The sequence below is a fragment of the Miniopterus natalensis genome, chromosome 4 (assembly GCF_054644295.1).
Source record: "Miniopterus natalensis isolate mMinNat1 chromosome 4, mMinNat1.hap1, whole genome shotgun sequence".
NCBI classification, from domain to species: domain Eukaryota; kingdom Metazoa; phylum Chordata; class Mammalia; order Chiroptera; family Miniopteridae; genus Miniopterus; species Miniopterus natalensis.
In genome coordinates this window covers 91,800,930-91,823,890 of record NC_142084.1, presented here as the reverse complement: position 1 = coordinate 91,823,890, position 22,961 = coordinate 91,800,930, and the positions used below count along the sequence as shown (strand labels likewise).

Below are 22,961 nucleotides of genomic sequence, written 5' to 3'. Positions count from 1 at the left end.
TGCGGCGGCACCAACGTAGATCCCCAATGCGCCTCTTATCATGTATCTCTGTGACTAACAGGAACAAAAAGCCATTTGCAGGTGGCTTGCGCGTATGTATATTGTTTTTATTTTATTAAGAGCTCTGGTGGCTGCCAAAGTCTCGAACGACTCTCTGGAAGCATCTAGAATGCCCAGGAGTGATTCGGCCTTCTCTTGGATGACTACAGGTTTTACTGTGTTCCTACTTTTTGTTCCTCTCCCTAATATTGGTCTCTGGGCCACCCAGGGAGAGATGGGATGGGAGGTGGCTGGCCAGCCACGGTTGGTCAAGGCGGTATTGAGTCCCACCCTGGTTCCCGTCCTTCCTACCTGGGTCTCGGGCACGATGGGGTTGTGCCCGGGGGCAGCGCTGAAGAAAGTGGACAGCGGGGAGGAGATGATGATCGGATCTGGCCGGACAAAGCCACTGAGGTCACAGCTGGGGATGGAGTTCTCCTCGGTCTTCATCACCAGCGTGTCCATGGCGTAAAAGCTGTTCCACGGCAGCCACACGGTGCGCTCCTGGCTCATGAACGGGGCTCGCTCGAAGTGCAGGGTCAAGGAGGCACCTCCATTGGCAATCAGGTCAAACCTGGGGAGGAGGAAAGTGGGTTCCCTGAGAGGGTGGACTCACCTTCAGACGAGGCAGGTGCTCTGACCTCCGCACCTGAGGGCAGCGGGAGGGGCAGAGTGTGCAGGGGAAGAGCGTGGGATTTGGAGGCCGAACGGCTGGTTAGAACCCAAACTCTTCCACTTACTAGCTGTGTGTCTGTGGGCAAGTCACTGACCTTCTCTGAGCCCAAGTTTCTTCATCTATGAAATGGGAATAACTATAGCGACTTCACGGAGTGGCTGAGAGAATGAAATGTTATGATGAGTGCAGAGCAGGGGTCAGCAAACCAGGCCCGTGATCTAAACCTGCCCATCCCGTTTTGGTAGGAAAAGTTTCATTGGATACAGCGACGCCCATTCAATTACTTGATCGAGATGTTTTTGTGCTGCAATAAGCGGAGCTGAAAAGTCATGACAAGAAACCACGTGTCACGCAAAGCCTAAGATATTTACTATCTGGCCGTTTACAGAAAGTGTGTTCCCGCCCCTGGTGTAAAGCACTTAGCAGCGTGCTAGGCTGATAAATGGAGTTATAACGATACGATGCCAGGACCCAGACAGGGGCTCATTAAAGTTTTCTTCCCATCCGCCTGGGCTGTTGCTGTGTTTTTTGTTTGTTTGTTTCATAGAACCATAATTATTTTTAGATACAGTTGACATATAACATATACATCTAGATTGGTTTTAGGTGTACAACACAATTTGATATTTGTACATATTGCAAAATAGTCACTACAATAAGTCTAGCTATCATCCCTGCACAGTTAGAAAACCTTCCTTCTTCTGATGAAAACTTTTAAGATCTCTCAGCAACTACTCTCTTAGCAACTTCCAAATATACAATACAGTATTATTAACTATTAGAGCCACCATCCTATGCCTTCCACCCCCAGGCCATTTTTACCTTATAACTGAAAGTCTGTACCTTTGGACCCCCTTCACTACTGTGCCCTGTTACTGATATTTTTGCCAGTCATTCTCAAACTCTAGTCCTTTTGTTTCTCAAGAGCTGGATGGAGGTTCATCGCTAGTAAAGTAAAGGGAGCTCCTTCCCGATGAACAGAAGAGGAGGGTCATGGCAAGAAGTCTCAGTCTTAAACTTTACCCCTCCACCAGGTCTCAGCCTTCGAGGGCAGCCGTGCTCTCTTGTTCTTTCCAGAGCCCCCAGCAGCTCCCAGAGGGCCTGGATCACAGCAAACGCTCGGTGAGAATATATGGACCCATAGGCTTCACCCAATTCTGGTAACACCGTTGGTGTTTTTTAACAGACATGAAACAAATGAGCACAGTGAGCATGAATACTGAGATAAATAACAGAGCATGCGCAGTACAACAGTTTATTTATTACATTAATTTGTGTATATACAGGGGTGGGCAAAAGTAGGTTAATAATAATAAATACGGCAATTAATAAATAAATAATAACGCGAGAATGCGTTCCGTGTTTCGCATATACTCACACTGTAAACCCACTTTGCTCACCCCTGTATTTATTCTGGGGCACGCACGCTGCTGGGACGGTTTTGTACGGGACGCGGAAGAGAGTCAAGTGTTTTGAAAAGAAGTCATCTTCAGTTGTTAGGACAGAGTCAAACCATCAGTGTCAGCGGCACACACCGCCCCTGGTCAACAGGCTGCGGGGCTCGTGGAGCCTCCCAAACACACCCTGCTCCTTCCGCGGCTTTGCGACCTGGACAGGACGGGGAGTCACGGAGCCAGGAGCTTGGCCAGGTGATCTGGGCAGTGGATTTGGGCCACAGTGAGTCAGGAAGCGGCTGAGGGAGACAGAGCAGCATAAGGCGGGTCAGGCAGCAGGCCAAGGACTCAGAAACGTCCTCCTGTGCTGTCCAGGACTCCGCAAGGCAAGAGCGCTGGATTCTAAGCATGAACAAGGACCCAGGCACACGGTCCCCGGGCTTTCAAATAATTAGATTTGGCTGTAGAAATGTGTGAGCGAGATAATCAGAAACTCAGTGGATGCTGAGAGTTCGATGTGAGTCAGCGGATGTCTTCTTTGGGTGGCACAGGTGGGACTGTGAGGACAGGGCTACTGGGGGCTGGTCATTTTTGAAACGACCTGCAAGGCTACCTTAGGACATTAAAGAACAAGACCGGACTTCACCAGAGAAAGGCAAGAATCGCATTTCCTGACATGGCTGGGATTTCCAGAGTCTAGTTTTATAGAAAAAGTGTTGCATGGGATTTATAGCAGCAGTCTCTTCGTTTGGAATAGAATGTTAATAATAGTGTGTGTGTGTGTGTGTGTGTGTGTGTTTAGCCCAGGGAGAGTGAGTATTTCCCCTTCCCACCGATTTCTTTTATTCTTATCTTTTCCTTTAAATTGCAACTCGTGGTGCCCAATGGATTAAGAAAATGACAGGGCTTTCATCTTGGTGGGGGCTGCATGGGTGTGTGTTTCTAATCAGAAGATAACAGGGGAAGGTTGGCTCCTTCGCACAGCGGGGTGACGGCTAAATGTATTTAATTAGATTTCTCTGATTACATCCCACCTCCTCAAAACAGGGGCGAAAACAACACAACTCCTAGAGCCACAGATGAAAGCAGAGGGGGTTCACCACAGGACACTGTGTCATGCGGCTCCTTGTCACCCTGCGCTGCCTTTGATTTAAAATAAGGAGTGAGCTTCCCAGAGCTGCTTTCCCTCCTCTCCCTGGAATCCACCCCAGCCACCCCCAGTGCGCACACGCACACGCACACACACACACGGAGGCATTTACCTGAGATGGGAAAAGGAGGGAACTGTTGGCAGCACTGAGTAGCTTGGCTATTCTATTTATTTTTACTTTTGATACCATACCAAAAAGCAAATATCTATCTATTATCTATCTATCTATCTATCTATCTATCTATCTATCTATCTATCTATCTATCTATCTATCTATCTATCTATCATCTATCTATTATCCATCCATCCATCCATCCATCCATCTCTGGGGGATTCCTCCCTGGAGGTCTGGCCTGGTGGGCATCCATTCCTCAATGGGCAGCCACGTTGGTTCCAAGCCAACGGCACAGTCTGTCTCTTTGTCTGCACCCTGAGTCCCGAGTAGGTGGAGCCCTACGAGTTACTTACGTGCCATCTTGGCGGGTGATGGTGTAGCCGTATTTTGGGTACTTGACAAAGGACACGTTCACACCAACCAGGGGAGTCCCATCTGTAGTTACTACTTGGCCTCGGATGAGAGAAACCAGGCTGAGAGAAAAAGAAAGAAGTCTTTGAGCCACATGCAGGAGAACAGGAGACAAGGGGTGGGGTGGGGCAGGTGTCAAGATCCTTCCCTGTCCCCATTGCTCCTGCCCCCACCATCATCTGGCCCCCAAGGCAAGGATGATACTTTCAACAATAACTTCTGACTCACATGACCACACCTCCCAGAGAGGGGTGGGCAAGAGGATGCCGCAGTGCCTGCTTCCCTCAACGAGCAGGACCGGCACATGCTGGGGTGAAACCCAGGGGCAGCATCTCCACTCACTGGGCTGGGCAAGGGGGCCCCCTGCACACATTCTCTCTCCCCTTGGCCTCACCTCATTTTTAGACAGCATGTGACTTTGGCTTGGCCTAACCTTCAGGCTGCCCCTTGTCACTCAGGCTTGTCCTTAGCCTGGCAGAGAGTATTCTACTCGGGTGAGAGCCTCCCCATCTGGCTACTCATTTCCTTTCTCGTCTCTGGAGGAAGGAGACGCTCCCTTTCTGTCCCAGCTGGGATGTCAAAGGGGTTCACGGAAGCACACAGAGGCTTATGATGAGGCTGGGACATTCCCATATATTGTTTTTTGCTGCCCTTTAAGAGCAAAATTTCTCACAATCCATGACCACCCGAGGAAAAGAGAATGTTAGAAATATACATATATTTTCTGGTAGAACTATCTTGGATTCTGGATTCCACGTAACTATATTTTTCTCTTATATCAAGTTCCTGCTATCTCGAAAGCAGGGGGGAAGGCTGAAATCCCACTCAACTGTCTTCTGCTGTCAGATAGAGCTCCCCTCTCTTCAGATGACAGTAACTAGAACTTTCCCAAGAATGTCCCCTACCTGACCAGCTACTTCTGGGAAATCCCACAAAGCCACAGAGATGCCACAATATTCTATTCAGAATTCATGGAGGGAGGACACACACGCCTCCTCTCACCTACGGTTTCTTGACTTCATGGAGAAATGACTAATGAGAGCTCCATTTTTGCAGTGAGCCTCCAGCCTGCCAGGCAGGTCAGCAGCTCTACAGCTGCCCTGTAAGCTGCTGGGCAATTTGGCGAAGGCAGAGAGTTTTCCAGGTTCCTGGACACACTCCTGGTTCCTGGACTAGGTAATCAAGCTGACCTGTTCTTTGCCAGAATCTTGTCCAAACCTGCTCCATTTTTGGAGTGCACTTAATTCTGCAATCCCAGGTGACCCCACAATTGGAGGGATGCTTTCTCCAAGTACCTCTCTTTTTTATGGGCAATACCCCCAACTGTTCAACTCCAACAGTTGGGTGATCTCAGGAGGGTTGAGACGGTTCCACTGACAGCTCTAATTGTCTGCTACTGGCTGCCTAACAAATGAATCCCATTTTTAGCTGGTTCCAACCACAATGCTGGAGTCTTTTGAAAGTGGGAAACTAATTTATGCAAATAATTCTTTTGTTCAATTTCAGCTCCTTATCTTAGCTCAGACTGAGATTTCTTACAGGTTTTCCCAGACACCATTTTAAAATCCATGATGTCTGTTGATGACCACAAGGTGCAAGGTGCTTGTGATGAGAAAACAAAATTAGGAGTCCCCCCACTCCTTTTTTATACAACTATTAGTTCTTATAAATCATTGTTGCAGCATTAGGCTTGGCAGAGAGCAATAGGAAAAGAAGTAGCTATTGGGGTGCCTATGATTTCTACCCCCTATTTTTCTAATTCTTCATTGCTCCCAGCTTCCTACCATTTCTAGGCAGTCGATTTGCAGCAAAGATTGAGCTCAGACACACTATCAATACATTTCTATTTATGATTATTGATGTGTAACAATTATCATATTATCTAGATAGTGAGATCTGCTCTATAAATTATAGTGGTGGAGATGAGGCATTTTAGTTATTTTTGTAAGCTATTATCTAGGGGAAATGTCTTCTTAGAAGTCTTGGATTAAGGTTTTTTTTACTCTAGTTTTGTTCTTCATTATTTGTCATACAATGCACTGAAATTTACATGCTTAGTGAATTTCAACCTAAGTCTCAAAGTAACCTTCTGTGTTTCTAATTACGCATCCAAGCCGATGCACTGGAGCGTGGGCTCATTTGGGTGGTGAGCTTTCTATATCTAAAGCAAGTTTCTTTTGCCCAGATCTCTAGGGCTGGTCGACCAAATATTCTGCCTGCTCTCCTGCATCTTGGCTCCAGGTGTCTCCTGCAAATGGCGACTATCGGTGAGGAAGATAAGATGAAATTTTCAGGGACAGGTGAAGAAAGAGAATGAAAAGGAGACTATCAGGGGATGACTAGACTGAAGGTAGAAATGATGAAATGTTAACAGGAAGCTGATTGAAACAGAGCCTTTGAAAGGGGCAGTTACAGTAAAAGCAAACTATATGCAAACCGCACAGAAATGCTTATGCCTAGGGCAAGGACCAGCTATAGATCTCTGCAATAGGAATTATGTTCATAATTCAAAAGGAAACATCCCTCCAGAATCCCTGTCCCAGAATCAGGATTTAACAAGCAGAGGAAATGTTTTATTTGGTCAGAGATTTGTGGTTTCTTTTATCTTTTTATTGAAGGGTTCTTATATTAAAATAATATGACCGTGTGTGGCATATTCTACACATATTATTCTAATTTTACTAGTTAAGATAATGAAGTTTGAGGGTAAATCACTTGCCTAATATGACACACCTGAGGGCGGGGGTGGGTGGCATGGTGAGGGCTGAAATAGAAGAGGGCTGAGATTATTATTTTCTTTTCTATTTTATTTTTAGGAAAACCAGGAAAGGGAGAGACGAAAGTTGCTGGCCCAAGGTGATCTTGTTTGGAATTCTAGTATTCAAAGACCTGCCAGGAATTGGGGCCGAACAACTCCCCAGAGAGTTCTGACGGGCTGTCGAATTAATTAGCTCTACCATTACTCCCCACCTCCCCACCCCACCCTCTCCAGGGAGGAGCGGAGTCTGAGTCCTGCCCTGATGCTGTCTCCTCTACAAAGCCTAACGATGGGGGGGCTCCAAGAGAATCACTTATAAAGTTAGTGGCTCTTATAAGCGGTGAAGTCTGGTATTTTCTTTGCTGGATGGAAGCTGCTTAAGTAGCATACTCCTGAGTTGCTCCTGGGGCCACCCAGAACTGAGCATGGATAAAGAGAACCGAGAGAAAGATGGAGTGATGAGGGCTCTCAGCTGGGCCAGGCCAGCTCTGCTCAGGTTCCTAGCTCCTGGAGGTTTTGTGAAATAGGACCCAACCAGCGCTGCTGCTTCTTCCTGGGAAGAGGCTTGGAGATAGGGTGGGGCACCCCTAAGAAAGTCATGCCTGCCATTTTCACATCTGCAGGTACCATCAACACCTGGGCCCAGACCGACCAAGAGTGAGCTCAGGGATGAGCAGGCAGGCTATAAGAAGACCCCTGTGTCTCCTATGCTCCTTCTCACCCTCAGAATCAGAAACACTGCCTAGAGAAGAGGAGGGTATGGGTGGTGTCTCAAAGCCAACCCTTCCCCTTGCTCTCTCGTCTAGGGATACACTTCTAACTTGTCCTGGGTGGCGCAGGGAGACAGGGGCCAAGTTGACAACAAAATAAATCCAGAATTTGTTCCTAGAATATTCATAAGTCTCACATTAGCAACTGAGAGCAAAGATAAACTCAAGAGAAACCCCACCAGTTTGAAATGAGAGGTACAATGCATTGGCTGACACAATGCCTGGCACAAAGCAGGCAATTAGCAGACACAATTGATGGGGTTGCCTTGAGGATGAGCGCTAATCTACATAAAGTCTCTGGCTCATCAAAGGTGCTAAATAAATCTACCAGCTGGCATCATCTTCACTCTAAGATGCCAGAATAAGTTATGCTATCAAGTTAATACTCCGCTGAATGAAATATTTCAGCAACGATCAAACAAAAGCCACGATCAGAGGTATTATAAAGGGAGACTTAAAATAATACTGATAATATCAAAAAATATGAGAGCATAAAATAGATCTAAAAACAAGGCCATCAACAGGTGTCTCCAGCAGGTTCTGGTGGCCAAATCCTAGAGAGAGACGATGACTACGCTCTGGAGATCAACTGGGCCCATAGAAAAGCCAGAAGCACTTGGTCCTGCTCTCACAGGAAGGGAACCAGGGACCTCGGCAGCCTGCAAGGTCTGAGCGTGCCTACCTGCTGTTGAAGGGGTTGTCTCCGGGGATGATGTGAGTGCTGTCTTTGCCCGCCAAGAGCTTGATGCGGTCGTAGAAGGACTTCACGGTGGGCGAGTCCGTCTGGCCCTGCTGAATGATGTCCAGGGGGTCCCGAGATCCGCGGCAGAGCAGGCTGTTCTGACAGGCCGACTGCAGGCAGCAGTCAGGGTCCAGGCAGTCCACCAGGCCATCTGGAAGGTCAGAGGTGGAGCCAGGGTCAGTGGATTCATGGCACAAGGCCGCTCAGAGATGCTAACGCCTTTGTCCTGAGGCCCATCGACCCTCCCCATTGGCCTGACTCGGCAGGTTTCACATACGAGCCTAGTGTCATTCCAGTATATATGGAGAGAAAATAAGACTTCAGTGAAATAATCGAAAATGATGACAAATGGTAATCCCTAGGTCATAGACAAGTGTGTTTCTATTCTGTTACTTTTCTTTTCTAGAATTTCTATTTTTTCTAAGCAGGTATTTGTTGAGTGTTTAGGAATAAAAACATACACTTTGCTTTAAAACAAGACAGAGTGGGAGAGAAACAAGATGGCAGCGTAAGTAACAGCTGCACCCGCTGCATCCTGCAACCACATCAAAATTACAACTAAAATACAGAACCACCCTCACTCAGAGCCTCCTGAAATCTGGCTGAACAGAAGCCCCACAACCAGGGAGCTGAAGAAGCACCGAGACCAGCAGGAGGTGGAGAGAAGGCAGTGCAGCCGGCCCATACCCAGTGCCGCAGTTTAAACCCCAGAGGGAATCTTGGCGGTGGGGGTTCCCGGAGGACGAGGGGTCCCAGCTCCACAGCAGGCCCCCAGCCCAGGGCTGTGAAACCAGTGGGGGACTATCGCTGAGGGTCGTGGAGGCTGCAGGAGCCCCAGGCTCTCCTCTTTAGGGGCCCCGCACGCACAGACTCACTCGGACGAGCTCCCTCTGAGCCCAGCGCCGGGCAGCAGCCTGAAAGGACCCGGGACACTCGGGGGGAACTAACCTGCCTGAGATCCGGGCGAGAGGCCGAGGGGCGGATTCCTCCCGGGCAGAAGGCCTGGCAGAGGCCATGGCTCCTGTGGCGAGTCCTCCCCGCACACATCCCGCAGGCAGGCGCCATGTTTGAGTCGCCAGCACCTGACTCACACCTTTGGCCCCGCCCCGTGACTCCCAGAGGCCCCGCCCCTCCCCACCTGCAGCTCATCCAGGCCATTTCCAGGGGCTTTTCTGTGCAAGTGGCCTCTCCAGCCTCATGCTTAGGACTTTCCTAAAATCTCTCAAACAAGCAGCAGCGGGCCCCATACCACTTGATAAGTGGCCCCGGCCTGGCACTAGTGGCAGCTGCATTGGCTCATAGCTGGGCCTCTCCTGGACAACGCCAAGCCCAGCACAAGTAGCAGCCAACTACGGTTTACTGTGCAGCTCATGCTGGGTGGCCCTGAGCAAGGCACTGGCAGAGGCTCACTTTGCACCTCCCGGGAGGCCCCAGAGACAGTGCACCTGGTGCTCAGACTCGACCACACTGGATTACAACCCTACCACACCCACGAGTGACACACTCAAGGGGCACACTTGGTGAACACCAAAGCTCCACTGAAGTAAATCCTGCTCCATAGGGGTGTCTCCAGCATAGCAGCTCTTTGGCTGTAGTTGCAGCGGGTCCTCACAGCTGACTGGCCTGGGGGTGAATTCCTCCCAGTGACGCCAACAGCAACCAAGGCTCAACTACAACAGGACAGTGCACACAGCCCACACAGGGGAGTACCTAGAAGGCCCAGCTCAGGTGACTGGGGAGGCTGAGCCACTGGATCCTACAGGACACCTACTACACAAAGCCACTCTACAAATTCCAGGAGACATAGCAGCTCTACCTAATACATAGAAACAAACACCTGGAAGCAGCCAAAATGTGGAGGCAAAGAAACATGTCACAAAGGAAAGAATAGAAGAAATCTCTAGAAGAGGAACTAAATGAAATAGATCCAAGCAAGCTAACAAATAGAGAGTTCAGAATTTTGTTTATAAGGATGTTTAAGCAGACTATTAGGGAAATACCTGAGAAAATCGATAACATAATAAAGTACCAATTTGAAATGAAGGCTACAGGAACTGAAATGAAGAATAATTTACAGGGAATCAACAGTAGAGTAGAGGACGCTGAGAATCAAATCAGCAATTTGGAACATGAAGAAACAAAAAACATCCAACCAGAAGAGCAAAAAGAAAAAAGAATCCAGAAATATGAAGATAGTATAAGGAATCTCTGGGACAACTTTGAGAGGCCCAACATTCGTATTATTGGGGTGCCAGAAGGGGAAGAAAGAGACCAAGAAATTGAAAACCTATTTGAAAAAATGACAGAAAACTTCCCCTACCTGGGGAAAGAAATCGACTTACAAGTCCAGGAAGCACAGAGGGTCCCAAACAAGACCAACCCAAAGAGGCCCACAGCAAGACACATCATAATTAAAATGCCAAAGCTTAAAGACAAAGAGAGAATCTTAAAAGCAGCAAGAGAAAAGCAATTAGTTACCTACAAGGAAGCACCCATACGACTGTCAGTTGATTTCTCAGCAGAAACTTTGCAGGCCAGAAGGAAGTGGCAAGAAATATTCAAAGTGATGGAAAACATGGAACTACAACCAAGATTGCTCTACCCAGCAAAGCTATCATTTAGAACTGAAGGTCAGATAAAGAGCTTCACAGATAAGAAAAAGCTAAAGGAGTTCATCACCACCAGACCAGCACTACAGGAAATGTTGAAGGGTCTTCTTTAAGGAGAAGCTAATGAACAAAAGAATCTGATGAACTAAATAGATGCAGAGACACTGACGCATGCAACAGACGATCATATTTCAGAAGAAAGAGGGGAAGGGGGTGGAGGGTGGGACGAGATTAACCAAAGAAGTTATATGCATATATGCATAACCCATGGACACAGTCAATAACAGGGTGAAGGCCTGGGGAGGGGGTGGGAGCAAAGTGGAGGGGGTCAATTGGGGGGAAAAGTGGTACACCTGTAATAGTCTCAACAATAAAGATGAAAAAAAAACACACCAAAAAACCCCAAGACAGAACGAAAACGGACTTGAAGCCACTTCTCAGGGGCCTGTGCGAACTGGTGCACAAGTAACCATGATGAGTGGGCTTCCCGAAATCTGGCGTCAGTGGAGAAAAGCATCAAGTCCCTGCCCCCCCGCCCCCCCCCCCCCCTCCCAGGCCTGAGAGGGTCCTGCTGAGCAGGTGGAGAACCAGGTACGGGGAGTTTTACATTTGCCAGGAAAGGGGAAGAGAAATAACTTTGGCTTGAAGACCCAGTGTTTAAGCCATGAGTTTGCTCAATTGCTTTTGCTCCCATCTTACCGCATATCTGCGGGACTCTGAACATCCTCATTACCTTGCTTAGGTTCCCATCCCTCCACCCCTTTCCTGGGCTAATTCCCATGTGCTCATCCACCACCCAACAGCTGTTTGAGTGCCATCCATGTTCTGGAAATAAAACAGGGAACAAAGAACAGAGAACAGTGGTGTCTGTCCTTAAGGAGCTGACAATACAGTGGGGGAAAGAGGTATGACTCATCCTTTAAGATCCAAGTGAGGTGTGGCCTCTTCCTCCAGGAAGCCTTCTGGATGGTGGCCCTGGCTAGGTTAGGTAGTCCAGTCCGTGTACCCCTGAATCACCGTGTACCCCTGAATCAGAGATTCTCAAGAATGGTGCTGCATCAAACTCCTGGGAGAATCAAGGGCCTGCCCCAGGCCTCCCCCAGCCACAGCCTCTAGGAGCAGGTTCTGGAAGCTGCATTTTAAACACGATTCTCATGTTATTCTAATACACAATCAATTTTAGAAACAGTTGCTAATGCCAACTTCCTTGTCCTAGAATTAATTGTCTCTGTACGCTTGTCTTCCTGACTGGAAAAGAGCTCTTTGAAGAGGAGAGCTGTGTCTTAATTCATTTCTATATTCATGCCTCATTAGTGCTGACCACAGAATTGGGTGCTCGACAGATGTTTGTTGAATGAATATATGACGGTTTCCCATTCCTCACTTGTTCGTTAATGACAAGGATGGGGATGTTTAGGGCAGTGTATGCTCCTTGGAATTTCCTACTGGAACCGATTACTTGGCCAACCCTTATTTCCTCTTCTGGGAACTGACTGAACACAGTGAAGGCGCTTGGAGAATTACTTGCTCGTACCTCCTGGATTTGACAGCAAGGCATTTCTGGGCCATAATTAGCATCATAGAAGCATGCACTCAAACCCTAGGCCATGACTGGACAAACATTTGTACCTGAACGCTGAATCAGAGGCCTGGCCATGTGCTTTAAATTTACTACAGTGTAGATTTTTTTGGGCATTACCCTTCTCGTTTGGTTCTGTGAACAAAATCGAAATATGTAATTTCACCAAAGTTCCACTGTAATTTAGCAATTAATGTACAATTATTTTAATGCATTACTTTCTTTTTAGCAAACAAACAAATTAGGAGGTTGTGTGTTTCGCTCGGCTCTAGATGACTCAAACTAGCCTCTCATTTTCCACTCTGGCGAACGGGGCTTGTGAGCCTCATCACACAAATGAGATTTACAAAATTTCCTAGAGACGCAGACATGGGATGGTGAGCAGGCACACAAACTTCAAATTTGGAGACACTCAAAGCCGAGGCTCTGAACACCTCAGCCCGACATGCCGGCTGAATCGGAGGAGCTCCCTAGAGCCCTGCAAATCTCACACCCATGCAAAGTCCCACAGGATTTTGTCGGCAGCAGCCGATGATGCCGAGCCATTGTTTCAGACCCACTGGCCAGTGGATCCTGAAGCCCCTGGCAGAGTAAGGGAAAGAAAAGCAAGCACAGTGTTCTGCCTTTAACATCACCCTCCACGGACCACTTTCCACAGAAAGAGGGAATCTACCGCGCAATGCCTGCTTTGGATTTAAAAATATCCCGCTGAGCTATGTTGGCAGCGCCTCATTCAACAGCTGCAGAAACATCTCAGGTGAGAAGAACCCACTGTTATTAGCGCTGCAGATTTCTGTAAGGCCGCCGGCCGCTTCGCATTAGGAGTCCCATCCATCTCTGGCGGCCTCTCTCTCCTGAAGCTGGGAATGTGCCCCCTCCTCCCCCCAGCCCATTTACACGTCCCCTCAAAACAGCCAGCTTGAGGACCTCAGTAGGGTCAGATAATAACTTAAGACAGCTTTCCTATTAAGCACTGAGCATTTTCCTCTCCCGGCCCCCTCCAGTCTGCCACTTGTTCCGGACTTGTGAGCACTTCAGAAGCGTGGGCCTCAAATCCCCCCACTATTCTGTCGATTTGTATTTTGGGCTTTTTATTCAAGGGCCTGTCTGGCAGGAGATGTCCTACAAACACATCAGCAATAGCAAATGGCAAATGCTAAAAAAAAAAAAAAAAAGACAAAAAAGAGAAAAAACCCATATAAATGATTTCCTCCTATGTATTTACATCTGCCTGCTCCAGAGATGGAGGGTTTGGGGTCCTATCCGTTATCAGGCGTGAGCACACGTGACGCCTGTAATGACCTCATCATGTTGCGTGATTACGGGCTGCCGCAGCCAAACACTTGCAGACGACACCGTGAACTTTAAATTGGCACTCCAATCTCCCAGTGGCCTGTCAGTCATGAGAATCGCATCTTTATGCCAGCAAGCCCCTCCCGTGGCGTCTGACACGGCAATCTCCAGTAAATTACCCTGTCACTGACAATCGCGCAGTTATCTTGCAAACAATCAAGCAGGCAATCAAACTGCTCTGAATTGCCAGTTCAGGGGCGAGAGCTGCCAACGTCTCCATTCAAAAGGGGCGCGAAAGTGGCACAGCCCTCCTATGACATTGGACGATTTCTTTCTTTATTTATCTACCTGCTCATGTGTTTGTCTGGTTGACTTGCCCCACAGTGAGGGTGGTGAGGGAGGTTTGCAGAGTCCTCGACAAGGGCCTGATTCTGACTCAGCAGTTGTGGGCAAGTGACCCAGGCCTTCCCAGGCGCCCGCGGCAGACTCCTGGGTCATTTACTTCACTCTGTGTGATGTGGCCACAGAGAAGTATCTGGGTGCTTTCTGTGAGAATGCACGCTAAGTCACAGCTCTGGCTGTGTGCCCCACGCAGACGCTGTATACTGATTGGAATGGCTATTTCAGAGAAATATGGGTGTGGAGGAACTCTCTGGGAACAGTACAGAATGCATTCTTTTTATAGCTTTTGATAAAGAAAATCAGAGACTCTTGCATAGGAGTGGAGGCACATGAAGCAGAAACCAGGTTTGTGCTAAATTGATCCCTCTGAATTAGAGTTTTCAAAGTAAAAAGCCAAAAAGAAGTCTATACAGCACCAGAGGGAAGGGCCTCGTCTGTGGAATCGGATGGATTTGGGTTTGAAGCTTGTTTCTAGTCCCTGGCTATGTGAGCTCAGAAAGACAATCAACCTTGCTGAGCCTCGACCTCTTTGCCTTTAAAACTGAGTTACAGGAGAGAAACAAGACGGCGGCGTAGGTAACAGCTGCACCCGCCGCCTCCCACAACCACATCAAAATCACAACTAAAATACACAACCACCGTCACTCAGAACGTCCTGAAATCTGGCTGAACAGAAGCCCTATAACCAGGGAGCTGGAGAAGCACCGAGAGGGTAGGAGCGGCGGAGACACAGGTGGATGGGGGCTGAATTGCGGAGACACGGCTGCGGGCCCACACCCGGTGCCGGGGTTTAAACCTGGGAGGGAATCTTGGCGGCGAGGGTTCCCGGAGGAGGGAGGGGTCCCAGCCCCACAGCAGGCCGCCAGCCCAGGGTTCCAGGCCGAGAAGAGACGTCCCCACAGCTTCGGGCTGTGAACCCAGCGGGGACTGTGGCTGAGGGTCGTGGAGGCTGCGGGAGCCCCAGCAGCTCCTCTAAAGGGCCCGGCACGGACTCACTCAGATGCTCCCTCTGAGCCCAGCGCCGGGAGCAGCCTGAAGGGACCTGGGACACTCGGGGAGGAACTAACCTGCCTGAGATCTGGGCGAGAGCTGGAGAGGCGGCTTCCTCCCAGGCAGAAGGGCTGGCGGAGGCCATGGCTCCTGTGGCGAGTCCTCCCCGCACACAGCCGGCAGGCAGGCGTCATATTTGAATCCCCAGCACCTGACTCTCACCTTTGGCCCCGCCCCGTGATTCCCGGAGGCCCCGCCCCTCCCCACCTGCAGCTCATGCAGGCCATTTCCAGGGGCTTTTCTGTGCAAGTGGCCTCTCCAGCCTCATGCTTAGGACTTTCCTAAAATCTCTCAAACAAGCAGCAGCGGGCCCCATACCGCTTGATAAGTGGCCCCAGGTCTCGCACTAGCGGCAGCTGCATTGGCTCATAGCTTGGCCTCTCCTGGACAACGCCAAGCCCAGCACAAGTAGCAGCCAACTACGGTTTGCTGTGTAGCTCATGCTGGGTGGCCCTGAGCAAGGCACTGGCAGAGGCTCACTTTGCACCTCCTGGGAGGCCCCAGAGACAGTGCACCTGGTGCTCAGACTCGACCACACTGGATTACAACCCTACCGCATCCACGAGTGACACCCAAGGGGCGCACTTGGTGAACCAAAGCTCCACTGAAGTAAATCCTGCTCCATAGGGGTGTCTCCAGCACAGCAGCTCTTTGGCTGTAGTTGCAGCTGGTTCTCACAGCTGATTGGCCTGGGGGTCAGTTCCTCCCAGTGACACCAACAGCAACCAAGGCTCAACTACAACAGGACAGTGCACACAGCCCACACAGGGGAGCACCTAGAAGGCCCAGCTCAGGTGACTGGGGAGGCTGAGCCACTGGATCCTACAGGACACCTACTACACAAAGCCATTCTACAAATTCCAGGAGACATAGCAGCTCTACCTAATACATAGAAACAAACACCTGGAAGCAGCCAAAATGTGGAGGCAAAGAAACATGTCACAAAGGAAAGAACAGAAGAAATCTCTAGAAGAGGAACTAAATGAAATAGATCCAAGCAAGCTAACAGATACGGAGTTCAGAATAATGGTTATAAGGATGTTTAAGCAGACTATTAGGGAAATAACTGAGAAAATCGATAACATAATAAAGTACCAACTTGAAATGAAGGCTACAGGAACTGAAATGGAGAATAATTTACAGGGAATCAACAGTAGAGTAGAGGACACTGAGAGGAAACAAAAAACACCCAACCAGAAGAGCAAAAAGAAAAAAGAATCCAGAAATATGAAGATAGTATAAGGAATCTCTGGGACAACTTCGAGTGGCCCAACATTCGTATTATTGGGGTGCCAGAAGGGGAAGAAAGAGACCAAGAAATTGAAAACCTATTTGAAAAAATAATGACAGAAAGCTTCCCCTACCTGGGGAAAGAAATCGACTTACAAGTCCAGGAAGCACAGAGGGTCCCAAACAAGACCAACCCAAAGAGGCCCACAGCAAGACACATCATAATTAAAATGCCAAAGCTTAAAGACAAAGAGAGAATCTTAAAAGCAGCAAGAGAAAAGCAATTAGTTACCTACAAGGAAGCACCCATACGACTGTCAGCTGATTTCTCAGCAGAAACTTTGCAGGCCAGAAGGAAGTGGCAAGAAATATTCAAAGTGATGAAAAACATGGAACTACAACCAAGATTGCTCTACCCAGGAAAGCTATCATTTAGAATTGAAGGTCAGATAACGAGCTTCTCAGACAAGGAAAAGCTAAAGGAGTTCATCACCACCACAGCAGCACTACAGGAAAAGTTGAAGGGTTTTCTTTAAGAAGAAGCTAATGAACAAAAGAATCTGGTGAACTAAATAGATGCAGAGACACTGACGCATGCAACAGACGATCATATTTCAGAGGAAAGAAGGAAGGGGCAGGAGGGCGGGAAGAGATTAACCAAAGAAGTTATATGCATAACCCATGGACACAGTTAATAACGGGATGAAGGCCTGGGAAGGTGGTGGGAGGGAAGTGGAGGGGATAAATTGGGGGGAAAAGTGGGATACCTGTAATACTCTTAACAATAAAGATAAATTTAAAAAGTAAAAAAAAAAAAAAAAAAAGAATTGAATTGCAAGGGTGTGGGTGACTAATGAAGCACCTCAGTTCTCCCCCATTTTCCCTTATCAATTGCCTCTGTTTTGTTTTTGTTTTTGTTTTAAAAGACAAAAACAACTTTTCATAATAAAGTGAAGCTCTTTCCAACTAAAAAAAAAAAATAAAAAAAATAAAACTGAGTTATAAAAAACAAAACAAAGCAAAAACACTGAGTTATAATAGTGCATGTGTCATAGGGTATATAATGGGGAATAAATGAACATATATTTTATAGTTAGCCTGGCATACAGTATGTGTTCAATGAACTGTAGGTCTTACTATAACCAGAAACTCCCTGGTTTTCAACTTTCCAGTTTTTAAAAACTGGACATGAAAATAAATAATGTCCCCTTATTAGAGTCATTTATGGTATGTGGTTGGTAGGCTGAATCTTGGCCAGAATGCTATGTTTCCAGGTAGTGATAAGTTAATAACGATTGACGGTAATAATCAGTGCTATAGATTGAACAAGATTTATATTCTTGATTTAAATCCTTGTGGCCACCTTACAAAGCAGAATGCTGTAACCCTTAAGCTGCAGACTGTGGGCCAGGGATTCTGGGTTTGATCCTCAGATCAGCTACTACCCATCTGCTGACCATGGACAATGAACTACTCTGTGCCTCAGTTTCCTCATGAACAACATGAAGAAGATGATGTTATAAAATGCTGCTGGGAGGATTAAAGCAGTTATTACAACTACAGTACATGGAACAGTGCCTGTTATGGGAGGACTCAGTAAGTTGTGTATTATCCCTATGATCACAGTATCACCCAACCTACGGAGTTGAAAACTAAGGGTCAAAGAAGCTGAGTAAGTTATCCAAGGGGCTAAGCAGTAGCTTTGGATAAAAAGTAAGAAAAGGCAACTAACAAGATCATCATGCTTTGTCTTCTTTATCAGAAGGAGGAGATGTTTGTTCCCCAAAAAAGATCGGGAAGACAGGACAGTGGCCACCCATCAACTGTTTGGGTGGCCATGAGATTTAATCACTTTTGAAGGCCTGTCTACGCCTATAGCTGGGAAGAAATTTGGCTGGTTGAAATGAGGACCTGAAAAGAATCAACATGAGAAACAAGATGCCTGGGAATTCATTTCCTGCAATGCAGGCTCCTGGGAACCACACTATTTACCGGGGAGCTTCGGTGGTTTGCCATTGGCACGAGGTGGCACTGACCTTCTGGGATGGCTATAGGTCTGTGTCAGTTTATTTCCAGCCCTTACCTAGTTGGCTCTGCTGGATTTAAAAACAACAGCTATTTTATAGATTTTTTTTTTAGAGAGAGAGGAAGGGAGAGGGAGAGGGAGAGAGAGAGAGGAACATCAATGTGAGCATGGGATATCTAATGGCTGCCTCCTGCACACCCTCTGTCGGGGACTGAGCCTGAAACCCGGGCATGTTTCCTTACCAGGAATCAAACCAGCAACCCTTTGTTGCACAGTCTGATGCACAACCAACTGAGCCACACGGGCCAGGGCACTCTGCTAGATTTTTTAAAGGAGCTCCTAAGTAGTCAAGAGATTTACCCTCCAAGCCTTCATGGAACACTTACGAGTAAAGCTACACTTACGGGGGAGGAGGCCACGGTAAGTGGAGAGGCTGAGAGGCAACAGTGCATGTCTGGCTCTTTCAGAGTTGGCAGAAGCATGCACATCGTTTCTGCCTGGGAAGGCTGCCTGGGTCCTCGCATCATTCTCACAGGGGAGGAAGGGCTCTAGGAATGAGAGGATGTCTATTTCATTCATTTTCCTCTTTGATTTTTGTAAACTGTGCAGTTTATGGAGAATCCTGATGGAAGGATTTTGTTCAATTTTTCCTGTCATTTGTTCCCTGTAGCTTGGTATGCAAGCGACTCCCTCTTCAACCTGCAAGAACTTTCTGGCTTTCTTGGGTATTAAAGGCTTCAGAGAAATATCTAAATTTACTTTTCTATTTCATTTTGTGACATGGTGGCACAAATCAATGCCAACAATTCACTTCAGGTGCCATAGACAGCTCTGCTAGGGTCTGCACACAGCACCAGGCTGGGAACTGGTCAGCAGCTCAGATTTAAAAAACGAGACCTGCTATTTCCAGATCATGGTTTGATGACAGGAACCACCAACCATCAAATCTACCTTCCCTGCTCATTGGACCAGGAGGCCATAGAGTGGGTTGGTTAAAATGTGGGCTTTACAGAGTACATACTGCTCCATTCATAGGATGTTCAATACCAGGCAAAGTTAATCCATCGTGGTAGAAAGTTAGAAATTGTAGCTACCTTTATGGGGAGGTATTGGATGGGAAAGAATATAGGAGAACTTTGTGGGTGGTAGGAATGCTCTAGATCTTTATCTTAGTCACCTGACTACATAGGTGAATGTATATGTAAACCTCCATCAAGTGTGTATTGAAGATTATGCACTTCATGGATTTGCCAATAGACTGACTTCAGGTAAGATATCAACCCCTCTGTGGTCTCTCTTCCTCATTTACAAAATGGTCATGATGATGATGATGATGATGATGATGATGATGATGGTGGTGGTGGTGGTGATGGTGATTATGGTAATGATGGTGATGGTGGTGATAGTGATGATGGTAATGATGGTGATAGTGGTGATGGTGATTATGGTAATGATGGTGGTGATGGTGGTGATGGTGGTGATGATGGTGGTGGTGTGGTGATGATGGTGATGGTGATGGTGGTGATGGTGATGATGGTAATGATGATGGTGATGATGGTGGTGGTGGTGATGGTGGTGGTGATGATAGGGATGATGGTGATGGTGATGATGATGGTGGTGGTGGTGATGATGGTGGTGATCATGACGGTGATGGTGGTGGTGATGGTTGTAATGATGATGGTAATCCCCCACAGGAGCCCTGGAGGATTAACTAATATAACCCACATAGAACAGTTGTGAGCACCTAGTAACCTACTAAGTGCCTCTGAATTGTTTTCTACATCTTTCCTTCTTTTTGAGTCTTTTTGGCATCATATAAGTTTGTTTAGCACACAGAGTGAGGTTCTTGCCAAGTTCTCATTTCCACAAGAAAAATACAAAGAATTCAGATGATGTACTCAGAAAATCCTACGGCTGTGTTTGAGATCAGTTCAGGATAGGGGAGCTGGACAATTAATGAAGCAGTGGAGAGAAGGGGGAGGCAACAAGTTGGGGCAAGAAGGAAGAAACCTGGTGCAGTTTGCACTCTGTGATGGAAATGAAGGAGCAGTGAAAAGAAATTGGGCAACTGTAGGATTCATTCTGCCTTGGGAGTTATTCTGTTTTAAGGTGAGTTTTTGAAAGACCATGACTGATATATGTGCGGCCCATAACAGGCACTTCTCCTTGTAAACAATTCGAGTTGCCCAAATCAGCCTATCAATATCATTCTGGCAGTCTGATTTCACATGATCGTGCAAAAGAAATACTCCTCCAGCCAGCAGGAGAAATCTACTAGCCATTCTGCCCTCGGGAATTGAGGTTGGACATTGGGCCTTTAGATGTATCTCAGGGATGGAAATCTCTAAACACCTCAGGGCATCTGGTTAACCCCACATGCATGAGGGTAGGGGATGGTAGAGGGTCAGAGAACACCCTGAAAGGGGACCGGGGCTCACATGGGTCCTAGACTGGACTGGGGTGCTCCTGACCCTGGAGCACTGCTCACCCTGGCCCGTCCATGCCACTGGAGAAACACTTAGAAAATTTCAAGGAGGGCACTGCAGAGCTCAGGCCCACTTGCTCAGGGTAGCTCTGGCCTCTTGGCCCAGTTAGACAAATAGCAAAAGAATACGAGTCTGAATGGTCTGGTTTTAAAACCTGTTCTATCATTCTGTCAAGGCAGCTATGCCACCTGGGCAAGTGACTGACCTCCCGCGGCCGCTGTAGTTTTCCCAGCTACAGAATGGATTTAATTGCACCCACCTCACCAAAGATCACGGGGATGCTAAAGACAGTGCGTGTGAAATGAGATGATGAAGGTGTTGCACTAATACAGAGGAAGAGCTCAGTAAATGGGGGCTATTCTTAGTGATATTTCCTGCTCGCCACCAGGGCAGGGCACCGTTCCATTTGCATTTTCCCCAGTGCCTGCTGACAAGTTGGAAGGAGGGATAATTGAAAGTTTTCTGGCTTGATGTAACTAAGAAGTGAAAGGAGTGGGCCAGGCGGACTTGATTTAACTTGGCAATATGAGATTAGTTCTTCATTGCCTCTGTTAGGTCTCCCGCATTGCCAACCTTTTAAAGCAATAGATTGGCTGACAGGGTGCTCATTTGGAAGGTTTCACCTGCCATTAATACCCAGGCTGCCTGATGGACCGTTGTTCTGCAGGCGTCCCCTCCCTCCCCTGCCCACGGAGCAACAGCCATTCTTAAGGATCGCAAGAAGTAAAATTGTATGTGTGCTCCCTCTGGAAGGCCTGTTGGAAGTGTTCCTCTTGCTTTTTGCCAACTCTTTTTGTCAGCCTCTGAATTCCATGGCCAGAGATCCTTGCCCCAAAGCACCTTCTGGCTTTTCTGACGACTTAGCAATGGAAGATCAATCATGTCCTGCCAGAGACCTGGCAGAGTGGAGGCCCCACTGAGAGCTGCTTTGCTGGCTTTCCTATTTTGCAGGACGCATGTGGGAAAGAAAGCACAGGCTGCTCAGGCAAAACCAGGCACCGCTACCCAAGGCAGGGCTATGACCCTGGTAAGGCCTCTCTCCAGTCACCCTGGCTTTATCCTGAAGCTCGGCCCACATATATGCATGGGGCTGGAGATGAGGAACAGTAGGCATTTTATGACAATGAACTCACACAGTGTGTCCAGTTTTGTTGTTGTTTCTGAATGGTTTTTCACCAAAACCACAAACAAATGAACAGCAAAACAATATGAAAACAAACACTATTAACAAAAACTTTTTAAACCAATGCCTTTCAAATTCTAACCATCATCTGAATCGCGGGGGACCCTGTTAAAACACAGATTCTAATTCTGTGGTCCTAGGGTGGGGCTTGAGAGCCTGCACTTCTCACAAGCTCCCTGATGACGATGCTGCTGCTCTGAGCACTGTATTTCCACAAGCCAGGCATTAAACTGCTGTTGGTCAAGATGTGCTTGCTGACCTCATGCCCTGGACTAACCCCAAGGTGTTAAAATGCTGATTCCTACTCTTGCCCAAACCTACTGAATTTCTCTGGGTAGAAACTGGGAATCTGAATTTTTAAGAGGGCTCCCAGATGACTGTTTTGCTCACTAAACCTCAAGATGTGCTCTGAATTCTTTAAAACACCCTTCAGATGTCCAGAGCAGTACCTCTGCCCTGAGGGACTATAGCAGCTTCCTGAATGATGTCTCCTGGGGGACCTCAATAGGGGTTCCCTGAAACATAGGAGGACCTATGGTCAAATACTATTTGGGAGACATTGGTGAAGCAAAAGGTATGCTGGTTTCCTTACAGCAGGGCTTCTCAGAGCCTTTGATGTGTGACTATGCATTATGTATCTAACATTGCAATGGAGCATGCAGCATTTCCTGACTCTGGACCCATTTTGGCTCAGAGTATCTCCCTCCGATAGTCTAGTGCCATACAGGTTGGGAAGCACTTCATGAGAACACAGGGCTCTGGATTTGGGGACTCTATCCCTGAAAGGACCAGCCAAACCTTTATCTACTCAGTAGTCAAGAGCAGCAGCCCAGTGCTGGAGTGACATTTCACAAAATGCAGGCTTTGGGTGTTTAGGCCCAACATAAACCACATCATTGCCACCAAGCACATCAGCTCAGAGACCTTGTCCTTGGGTTCCCAGTGCTTCCCGAAGCCAATGCATTTCAGCAAAGGGACCCTGTACCAGGTGATGGCATCCTGGGGGGTCAGCAGGATGATGAAACATTTATGGCAATCACGTATAATG

At 47.6% G+C, this 22,961-nt stretch overlaps 1 protein-coding gene across 1 annotated transcript in view; it reads right to left on the bottom strand.

Annotated features, from left to right (window-relative positions):
• Positions 1 to 22,961, bottom strand: part of TENM2 (teneurin transmembrane protein 2) — a 258,817-nt gene that overhangs the window by 63,547 nt on the left and 172,309 nt on the right. Inside the window, exons 12-14 of the mRNA XM_087816191.1 lie at positions 7,996 to 8,206; positions 3,728 to 3,847; positions 352 to 613 (exon numbers count right to left, since the gene is read on the bottom strand). Coding sequence (XP_087672317.1) covers positions 352 to 613; positions 3,728 to 3,847; positions 7,996 to 8,206 — 593 coding nt within the window. The remainder of the gene's footprint in view (positions 1 to 351; positions 614 to 3,727; positions 3,848 to 7,995; positions 8,207 to 22,961) is intronic.